The 11059-nt window shown below is 33.9% G+C and overlaps 2 protein-coding genes across 2 annotated transcripts; one reads left to right on the top strand and one right to left on the bottom strand.

The window, feature by feature from the left end:
• Positions 1-393: 393 nt before the first annotated feature.
• Positions 394-6037, bottom strand: LOC113097641 (uncharacterized). The gene is made up of 7 exons (XM_026262912.1): positions 5768-6037; positions 5074-5234; positions 4773-4868; positions 4497-4689; positions 3320-3471; positions 2793-3009; positions 394-786 (listed from the first exon to the last, which is right to left on the bottom strand). The coding sequence occupies exons 1-7, from the start codon at positions 6012-6014 to the stop codon at positions 677-679; spliced, it is 1176 nt and encodes a 391-aa protein (XP_026118697.1). The 5' UTR covers positions 6015-6037; the 3' UTR covers positions 394-676.
• Positions 6038-6078: 41 nt separating this feature from the next.
• LOC113097640 (uncharacterized) lies at positions 6079-10813 on the top strand. Its single transcript, XM_026262911.1, has 4 exons — positions 6079-6283; positions 6467-6553; positions 6976-7044; positions 7673-10813. The coding sequence occupies exons 1-4, from the start codon at positions 6107-6109 to the stop codon at positions 9203-9205; spliced, it is 1866 nt and encodes a 621-aa protein (XP_026118696.1). The 5' UTR covers positions 6079-6106; the 3' UTR covers positions 9206-10813.
• The last annotated feature ends 246 nt before the right edge of the window (positions 10814-11059 follow it).

The raw sequence follows: 11059 nt of genomic DNA, 5'->3' as shown, positions 1-11059 counted from the left end.
GAGCTGGTACGCTCACGCACGTCCTGATTTTGCCAAGTCCGAAGTGTTCCTAGGTCAACATATTTTGTTGACCCTGGAACAACATTTTACTCCAAAAATATATTCTTAACCATATCCCTACACCTAAACCTAACCTTAACCATGAGTATTACTGCAGTTTTTTAGAAGTAATACTACAGTTTTTGTTACATGTAGAAAAATGCAGTTTTTTGGACACGAAAAAACTGCAATATTGCAGTATTACTGTAAAAAAAAGAAGTCTGAAGTTTTACTTTTGTATTGTAGTACTACTGCAGTTGTACTGCAGTTGTATTTTAGAAGTACTTCAGCTGTACTGAATCTGTATCACAGTATTATTTTACTAGTACTTTAGATGTATTGGAGCAGATGCAGTACAGCTGAAGTATTTCTAAACTGCAGTACAACTGCAGTAGTACTAAAATAAAGATTACAACTAAAGTACAAGTACTAATAAAGTGCTGTACAGATACAACCGGGTTATCCAGAAAATAGTTTTATTTTCACACATATATTAATTTATGTACAAAACAACAGTGAATCTGCAATTTAACAATACATTTTTTTATTTATTTAAACTTTAAATAACCGGCTGAGAGTTAGAAACTAAATTAATAAATTAATCATTTGCAAATAAACACTTTATAGTCTATTTTCATTACTCAGGAAGGTTTCGTTTTTTGAATAGCTTGTCCTCGTTGTTAAGCTTGGTTCTTATGACTGCCTTTACATCAGATGAAGACACACTGAATTTCTTTTGGATATAGTCTGAAAAAGAAAAGAAAAAAAAAGATTCAGAAAAAATATCAAGTTTCAGTTACTGTCTACAACATATAGTAACATATAGCATATAGTATGCTTAAACTGAATTTTGCATTGTGGTTTCACCAAATGTTTGGGGTAACTATTCATACTGTTCCCTAATTCGTTTGTAATGGCATACTGGTCAGCATTAATGGCTATGAACATTTCAAGTAAATTAAGTTAAGGTAACACTTTACTTCTTAAAGCATTTATGTATAATACATAATTAAGGTGTTCATAATGCACATTATATTGCATTATATATTTTCATAAGTAATTGTTATTAAAGTTAAAATGCATTATATTTGCAGATTGGTTGTTACATCTGAAATTGGTTGTTTGTCATTTGTTTTAAAGCATTACACATTATGCACAACACTTTTTTTATGAAGCCTGTATTTATAATGCATTAAAAGTGTATTTTTATTGTATTATAATGCATGCATAATGCCTTATAAACAACTTTATAATGTGTTATATCGTCTCAATGATAATCGTAACAACAGTAATAATACTTATTTGTGGTTAAAAGTGTTAAGAGTATGACTATTTATAATTTTATTCACTTGTAATAATGGATTATATATCCCATAGTTTCATATATTTTGTTTTCCCAAGAGTCATACTGTATCTTGACTTTGTTGACTTAAGTTACAACATTGTATTTTTAAATGTAAAAGAGTTTCCAGTGAGTTAAAAGGGATAGTTCTGGCTTGTTAAAGCAGACAAAGACTACTTATAAATATCATGAGCACATTGTTAAGTGCTTTAGATCTTTAAAATTTGTTATTGTCGCTTTACTTTCAGCAGATAAAGAGACTCATTAGATGTAAAATGATACTGTGCGGATCTTCAATGTCAACAATGTCAAGATATGAGTCTTGGGTAAGCAAAATAAAGGAAACTATGGGCTATATAATCCATTATTGTATAAGTGAATTAAATTGTTCATTGTGTGTTATAAACAGTATTACTCTTAATGGTTATTACCACAAATAAGTAATTATTATTAATATTATTGCTATTACCCATGAGAAGATATAACAGTTATTATAAGGTTGTTTATACGTTTATTTGTTTATATAATGCATTATAAAGGCTGGTGTTATGCACTCTTAAACGTTATGACCACAAATAGGTAAGCATTATAATGTATTATTACTGTTGTTATGTTTTTTTATATGATAATACAAAATGATAAGTACAGGCTTCATAGGAATTGTTACTCAAATCTAATGCATTAATACAATGAAAAACACATGGGGAAGTGGTCTCATTACGCTCACATATAGAGCAAAACCCACTTCATGGAAAATCATGATTTCTGTTGTTGAAACTTTACTTTTTATTAGGCAAGGTAAATATGTTGTTCTTAAGTTATCTGTGATATAGCAGTCACTGGAGAAGTACTAAAACTTGAATCATATGCTAACTGATATGATTTATCTTTTTGATATTTTTTCTTTATTTACAAATTTAACATCTGAAAATAGTTGGTTATGTAAAAAAAAAAAAACTTTTCCATATGTATACAGTTTATCAACAATTATTTAATAATTGTAAAAAAATAATTGAATTAAAGTGTTTATTTTTTTATGCATTTTTTTAAATGTTAAGAATTTAAATGTAAAAGGCATAGAGGGCTTAAGAGCATGTGAGTATCAAATGTGTTTTAATTCCACTCCAGAGTTTTTAAATTTGCAATTAATTAAGTCTTTTATTATCATTTGATGACAAAAGATCACATGCTATTTAAAATGGGAGATAAATCTTGATTTAATACTCACCTAATTCTGAAAGCTATTAATATAACAATTCGAAAATACTTACAAATTTACTATAAACAACTAATTATATACATGGAATGAAACAAACTAAATTGTTTGACAAATAAATAATAAAGCAACTGATAAAAATTTCAAATTCTCTTTCACAGCAGAGCTAGTCTGTAGAAATACATGAGGAGTTACCTATTAAGACGGACACTGTGTGAGCTGGAAGTGCCTCCTTGCTGGTCTCTGCATTGGGTGCCTTTCTTCCATTTAGAGAGTGAGTGGCAAGAGTTTCTCGCCCAAAGGTTACAAGGAAAAGCTCGCTGGTAAATTTTTTAAAATCTTGGGTGTTGATCCTATCAAACTGGCTTCTCTTGATCCGCACCCCCTCCCCCAAATTGATGTAATCGACTACCTAGTGGGGAACAGCAGAGAACAAATTGTTTTATTTTCTGAAAAAGTAAAAGAATTGAAAAAAAGTTGACCACCACAGTGATAGACTACAATCTAAAACAAAATGGCTCAGAAATGCCTTTTAGAATAAATTATAAAGCTACAGAGAAAAATCCAAATACTTTGCCCAGTACAGAGTTAAAAACAACATCAGCAACCACAAGTTGTGTTAAGTGAAAGAGGTAGATTTTAACACACCTTCTAGCCAGAATTGAAAATTCTGACAGAAAATGGAATACAATACAATAACTGTATAATTGGGACCTACTTACCTGCTTACTTCCTTGAGCAGAGCATGGTTCTTGAGTTTGAGAACAGATGTTTTGAGAAGATGAGGTCTGCAGAGTGTCAGGCTTGTGCTTTGAAATGCACATCTTTATTTCTCCTACTGTGCCTTTAAGCTCCTGCACAACAGCATGCATTTCTGAAAAAAGCAGAACGACACAATCATGTTCACAATCCACAAAACCTTTACAGTGCCCTCCACATCTATTGGCACCATTTATCCTCTTGGTCTTTCATTCAAGATTCTAATCTAAAATCAAAATAAAATAATTGGGAAAAATATTAATATGAATTGATAAATACAGTCGTGGTCAGGATAAATGGGGAGTTGAAAAATTAGCCTATTTCCAAAAAAAAAAAAAAAAAGTGGAGTGTTCCTTTTCATCAGGCACAGCATTTTCCTAATGAAGCTGTCACTTTAATTGTCAGTTCGCAAAGACCCACCCCCCTTAGTTACTGTCGCTATGCCTGACAAGCTACACTGCTCTCATGACATTCCATGTTCTTACGCAAGGAAAAATACATTGCGTAGCAGAGAGGAGACTGACAACGCACTCACTGACAGACAGGACAGACCAGGTTACTTTTCGGTTACTTTTGATATTTCTGCGTGTGAGATCATTGCAAGATCTCTTTTTGCGAGTGACTGCCTGTGTGTGAGTGTGTGTGTGTGTGTGGGGGCATGTTTTTGTGACATATCAGGACACAACTCTGTATAATGACATTGGTATGACACAGGTATTACAAGGAGAGGGTGACTTATGAGGACATAACCCATGTCCACATTTTTCAAAACGCTTATAAATCATACAGAATGAGTTTTTTTGAGAAAGTAAAAATGCACAAATATTCCTGTGAGGGTTAGGGTTAGGGTTAGTGAATGGCGATAGAATATACAGTTTCTACATTATAAAAACCATTACGCCTATGGGATGTCCCCACTTTTCACAAAAACAAACGTGTGTGTGTGTGTCCTACAATAAAAGCAGCAAATTAATTTAGAACAGTGATTCAACTGACTTGTAACCTGTGCATTCATTGTTTAATGCACACCTTCCAGCCAATCAGAATCGAGTATTCAAAAATAATATGATATTATATATACTGAAGAAGATAGCTCACAAAATTGAGAACAATTGCAGCACTATAGCTAGATTTCATTACCTTTCCACTCCCTCAGCTCTCTCTCTGCTTTTATCCTGAAGCGACGCTCATATTTTAAATCTTCTTTAAGCTCTTTAATTTCATTTTTAAACTCTTTGATCTCTTCAGCCATGTCTGACCTCTTACATGGCTGAGGAGACAAAGGACTTGGTACACTTGAATCCTTCAGCACTCCCACGGCAGGTCTTGGTTCCTGAAGTACAATATCAGTTATTATGTATTCTAGCTGTAAAGTTATAGTTTATAAAAGATAAAATAAAGTAGTTTCCTGCTGACATTTATTTGAGTGCAGCTTTGTTTCACCGCAGCCATAATCTTCTGTTGAATGATGTTTTTGGTATTTTTCTTTTTTTTGGTTACCGGTGCATTTTCCTGAAAATAGAAATCACACAATAAAAAAGTATCCCAGAAAAATGTAACTATTAAACATAAATGCTTGTCTACAGTGCATTTAGTACATGTATAAAATACACAGGACTAGGCCTACATGTAACTGGATTTCTTGATCTCATTTAAATACTATCTAAAATCAGGTTGACATTTGAGTTAGAATGTGAAATTTTTTTTATCCATTTACCAGGTCCAGAAATGAAGTCTCGCCAACATCTGTTGAGGACCTTTTTACTTTCTCTCTTCTACCCTTTCCTAATGTTTCCTCTGTTGCAAAGAGGGGTAAACTGTCAAAGTCACAGCCATTTTCAATTTTTTTTCTCAAGTCAATTAAGGGCTGACGCTCTCCTAAAAAAAAAAAAAAAAAAAGACATTCAGTGCAGTTTTGTTTATTCCATTATTATAAATGTTTTTTTTTCATAAGTTTTTATATTTTAATTATTGAGCTTCAATGATAGCTTAATACATTTGTCTATTCACAAAGGATTGTACGTTAACTGGTTGGAGTGAGATTTTAATGATAGCCTACGATTAATCAGTCTCACTTTGAAATTAATATCTTTCCAACGCAATAAAATGGATCCCATAAATGGTCAGTTTACTTCTGGTAACTGTATAACTAAAACATGACAGTGAATGTATCACCTCCAAAAAAACAACATTGTTTTGTCTTTCAATCAGACTCGAGGTCTGTGTTGATCAGTCCTCGCGAGGCTGCGCTCGTGCTTTAATTGCGCACCTGCGCGTGCGCTACAAATCAGTACGTTAGCAGCGTTTCCCCCTATTTTCTCAACTGTGTTTGAATAAAAGATAAATAAAAGTATTTGTACAGCTCTCTAAATTAAATAACCAAAGATAAGAGGAAATTATAGCCTACTCACCACTAAACTGGATGACTCGACAAGGCCAACGCTGCAGCTCGCCTGACGAAGTTTTCTTCCAGTAAACATATGCTTCCTCATCTTTGTTCCACTTGTGAATGGCCTCGGGGTGTAGTTTTGACATATTTTTGTGTTTTATTTGTGAAAGTTCACATATATGAACGGTGTTGTCTGTGAAAAAATCTACCAAAACGTATTTTATGTCCATCCTGAGCGAACGTAGGACGCTGACTGACAGTTTGCTCATCAAGTATCAGTTGCTCTCGAGACTCGTTGTCAGGGCAACGAACGCGCGAAGAAGATCTAGTCACGCGCGTGCTAATTATCTATGAGGGTGAAATGTCCGACAGGCGAAAAAAATACAAATCTTTTTTAGAAGATGACTATATTCACAAGAAAAAAAATCCCAGAAGAAACAAGTATAAAATATTTCTGGAAGATGATGAAGAAGAACCCCACAGAAGCACAAGTGTGCGGAGAAATAGGGAAGGTGATGTTGCAAGCCTGTCACCTCAGGTAAAATAAATCAAGTCAAAGTTCAATTAAATAAATACATCTTAGCCAATATAACCTCTAATTCAGTTCCCTTAATATTATTTAACAGTATTTTTAATTATTATTCATTATAATAATACACATTTTGCAATACATGGAGACATTACACAACTGGCTTAAAGGTAATTTAGTTTTTTACTTTAGACACACACAGAGAACCGAGTTGATGCTGAGTCTGAGGAAGACACACAACTGCTCTGCAGAGAAGAGGCAGCTAGGCAACTCACTGAGGTATTACAAAATATTTAGTTTGCTCTTGATTTTATATATATATATTTTATTTTAATCATATTTATTTATTTCATTTTGATTGTATGCCAACCATGCAGTCAATCAATTGGTAGCACTTTACAATAAGGTTTTATTAGTTAACATGAACTAAAAATGGGCAATAGACTTCTACAGCATGTATTAATCTTAGTTAATTTCAACATTTACTAATACATTATTAAAATAAAATGTTGTATTTATTACCATTAGTTAATACACTGAGCAAACAATTAACCGCTATATTTGTATTAAAAAATAAACAAATGTATTGCTCATGGTTAGTTAACAAAGATCTTACTGTAAAGTGTTACCAATCCTTTAACAGTTTACCATTTTATTTAATATTTCTTGTAAGCCTAATGGTCATTTACATATTTCTTCAGCCAGATGACATATCAGGTGGTGATATAGAAGACGAAGAGCAAAACACACATTGGTTGAGCAATGAAGAGGTAGGGTATAGTCTAGGACATGTTTGCTTGTTATGCAAATGTGCTATAAAGTACATTTAGCCAACTGGTCAAGCACATCCATGGACAGTGTCTAAATGAAACAATTATTTTTTAAGCCTTCCTTTTTATGATGACGTTATCCTTTATTAATATGTAATTACAATCATACAGATGAATAAAAAGTTGAAAATAAATTCTGTTACCGAATAATCCCATGGAGGATAACATTTAATTTCAGAAAACCGATTGTGCCAACCATTCAAATTTAACAACTAATATTTGTATTATATTATTAATTTAAATGTATTTAACTTGAGTATTAAAGCAATGAATTAATCATAAAACACTTCAGTTCAACTCTCCTGATCGATTGAGTTCACACATTAACATTTTTCTACTTAGTGCAATGAACTAAATATTTAAGTGATAATAACTTGTTTCAATTAGTATATTTGACTATTTTACACTCCATCGCTGTATTTAAATTCACAGTACATTTGATTTTACAGTAAAGCACTGGCAGCACTGTTTTCTGAAAGTTATGCATGAGTAATTTGGACAACTGGAATGTAAAATGACTTTAAATGACCATACATACATTTATTTCCTTCTCATTTTTAATCTCTAGCAAAGCAGTTCCAATCTTGAGGATGGAAATATCAGAACCACCACTTGTGTCATTGATGGAGACCAGCCTTTGTATCCTGGAGCCAAACTTTCAAAAGGGGAAAGTCTAACTGCACTTCTGGGCTACATGCTACGCCACCATGTGACCAAAGCAGGAAGTCAAGATTTACTGCATCTGTTGCAGATGCTTCTCCCTGAAAATAGTTTACCCTCCACCAACTACCTGTTCAAGCGTACTTTTGACACAGCCAGCTGGCAGTTACATCACTATTGTCTGAATCCTGACTGTGGGGCTTACATTGGCATATTAGATGTCGAAAGTGTACTATGTCCAATGTGTGATACAGAATGCAAAGTATCAGAACATCTGAGTAAAGGCTATTATTTTATGTACACCCCCTTGAGAGATGAAATTAAAAATCTTTTTGAAAATCACAAACTAAATGAAAAACTATCACAGACAAACAACTCTGATTGCATCCAAGATATCAGTGATGGTACACTGTATAAGAGAATTCCAATGCTGACAGAGCAGGGAAATATATCTTTGACATGGAATACAGATGGTGTCCCAGTGTTTAACTCTTCAAGCTATTCAATGTGGCCAATTCAGTGTACCATAAATGAAGTCCCTCCTTCTGAACGAAAAAACTTTGTGTTGGTGCCTGCACTCTGGTTTGGGCAAACCAAGCCAAAAATGGAAAGCTTTCTTAAACCATTCATTGAAGAGTGCAGATCTTTAGAATCTGAGGGTGTTGTGTGGCACAACACTTTGACAAAAACTTACGAATGTTCAAAAGTTGCTGCAATTCTATGCAGTGTTGACTCTGTTGCAAGGGCTCCAGTGCAGAATATCAACCAGTTTAATGGGGCACATGGCTGTAATTTTTGCACTCATTCTGGAGAGAGAGTGGAAAAGGGTGATGGGTTTACCAGGGTCTACCCACTCTCAGTACCCATTCCAAGTCTGAGAACACATGAAGGCATGATCCATGATGCAGAACTGGCCTCTGTAAATAACCCAGTCAATGGTGTTAAAGGACCAAGTCTTTTAACCACATTACAGTGTTTTGACATGGCAGAAAGTTTTGTTCCAGACTATTTACATAGTGTACTTCTTGGAGTAGTGCGGCAAATAACAGGCTTGTGGTTTGACAACAAAGTGCCAGAAGTAAACGTCAAAAATCCATGTGTCTTGAAAGAGATAGACAAACGTTTGAAATCAGTCAGGCCACCTAGCGAGATAACCCGTCTGCCACGATCTGTAAAAGAACGGCAAAAATGGAAAGGAAGTGAGTGGAGAACATTTCTTTTAATCTCTCCATTTATACTGATGGGTTTAATCCCGACACAGTATTTCCACCACTGGATGCTACTAGCCTTTGCAGTTTATCTGCTAACTAGTTCACATATTTCACATGTGAACATCGACAAGGCTCATATGGCTCTTTGTGAGTTTGTACTTCTAACCGAGTCTCTGTATGGAAAGCAAGAAGTGTCTTACAACATTCATCTCCTCACCCACTTAGCTTAGAGTGTCAGAAGACATGGACCTTTGTCCTTGACGTCAACATTCGTCTTTGAAGGACATAATGGTAGACTGCTCAAACTTTTCAATGGAACACAACATTTACCATTGCAAATAGCTCAAAATCTAGCAAGACTAAAGGAGCTAAAAAGATTAACTAGAATTTACATTGCAGAAGACTCCCTGGCACATGAATATGTTTCATCAGCACTTCGGGGTTATTCCTTGTGCAAAAACGTTGCACAGGTCAGTAGCTGCAATTTTTTTGGTCATGGTCAGGTGAAGGAGCTACCAATGTCTCAGCACATCCTACTACAGGATTCTGGAATTCATACAGAACAAAATCAAGCCACCTACTTTCAGAGGTTTGTTTGTGATGGGACACTCTACTCCACTGATCAGTATGACTCAAAATACTCCAGATGTAATTCTTTGGTAACCATTGGCCAACAGGTTGCAAAAATTGAACACATCATTGTTGTTCAAACACAGGCCACCCCCAGACAACCAGTTTTACTGGTAAGGTTAACAAATCAAATTCAAGCCTTTCACAAAAAGCGAACAGAGTATGTTTGCATGGATTCTCACATACTTAATGTCACATTCTGTGCAGGCTACAAGGCAGTACTTCCATCTGAAGTAACAAACAAATGTATAGAAATTGTAAAAAGACCAGATGGGCTTGTCATTTTGCCCCTACCAAACACATATGAAAGAGATTAAAAAATAAGCAGAATTTGATTTACTGTAGTATCTCAGTGTACTATGTGAGGAGGAGAAAATTAATGCTTTGAGAAAAGAATGTTTACGGATTAATCATTAGTACAAATTTAGTAAAATTGCAATTGTGTATGCTTACCCATCAATTCATTAGAATAACTCAATATAAATATATTTCTTGTATTAACTGCATGTTTCAATCTCAGAATGTGACAAATGATATGTATATATGTATAAAAAGTACAAAATGCAATACAAATAAACATTAATTGAAAATCACATGTGTACTTGCTTATTTAAAATAATTACTAACGAGATTAACAAATAATCAGATTCAGATTTATTGTGACAGTATATCTCAATGCAAAATGTGACGAGGAGAAAATTAATACTTTGGGTAAATAATTTATATTATTGCATCCTTAGTACAAATATAATAAAAAAAATATTCTGTATATTTACCCATGAATTTTGAGAACTCCATATAAATTTACACAAACCATTTGCATCTTTTATGCATTGGCTATATCTTAATTGTTGTGTTTTATTGATTTTATATGAAGAATTGAATTGTCAGCAAGTGTCCACAAAGTCACCAAGTCTCATGCCATTTAGATTAAGACAACTTTTATTATTATTATTATTATTATTTAAGATAGCTTAAGGGTTAATGTTACAGTGGTCCATAGCTTTTACTTTCTGTACAGTAGTAGCCTACTGTTACCACAGTTGCAGTAATGTAGTATGAGTGTAGGTTTATACCTGCATTTCAGTACTTCATTATATTGGAAAACTACAGTTGTACTTCATTTGACTGCAGATGTACTAACATTTACTGTAGTTTTACTGCTGTCGTACTTCAATGTACTGCAGCTGTACTGCCATTATACTGCAAATCTACGGCTGTGCTTAAGTATACTGCAGTTAAACTGCTTTGTACTGCAGTTTTACTGCAGTTGTACTTCAATATACTGCAGTTGTTTTTTGTAAGGGTAATCCCTAAAATCAGAGGAAATGATAGATGAATGACACTGATGTACAAGCACCAAACACTGATTTTAAGCATAAACTTCACAAAATCTATAAACTGGTTCTTCAAATCTGATTGGTTAATCACAATGTTGTTCCAGGGTCAACAAC

This window comes from Carassius auratus, unplaced genomic scaffold, assembly GCF_003368295.1.
Source record: "Carassius auratus strain Wakin unplaced genomic scaffold, ASM336829v1 scaf_tig00216339, whole genome shotgun sequence".
Taxonomy (NCBI): Eukaryota; Metazoa; Chordata; class Actinopteri; order Cypriniformes; family Cyprinidae; genus Carassius; species Carassius auratus.
The sequence above is the reverse complement of the archived record's forward strand: the minus strand, read 5'-3'. Positions and strand labels throughout refer to the sequence as shown.

Coding starts and splice junctions, on each gene's coding strand:
- LOC113097640 (XM_026262911.1), top strand. CDS start 6,107: ATGTCCGACAGGCGAAAAAAATACAAATCTTTTTTAGAAGATGACTAT. Junction 6,284..6,466: donor TTGCAAGCCTGTCACCTCAG/GTAAAATAAATC, acceptor TTTTTACTTTAG/ACACACACAGAGAACCGAGT. Junction 6,554..6,975: donor CAGCTAGGCAACTCACTGAG/GTATTACAAAAT, acceptor ATATTTCTTCAG/CCAGATGACATATCAGGTGG.
- LOC113097641 (XM_026262912.1), bottom strand. CDS start 6,014: ATGAGCAAACTGTCAGTCAGCGTCCTACGTTCGCTCAGGATGGACATA. Junction 5,235..5,767: donor TCGAGTCATCCAGTTTAGTG/GTGAGTAGGCTA, acceptor TTTTTTTTTTAG/GAGAGCGTCAGCCCTTAATT. Junction 3,010..3,319: donor CTGCTCAAGGAAGTAAGCAG/GTAAGTAGGTCC, acceptor GTTCCCCACTAG/GTAGTCGATTACATCAATTT.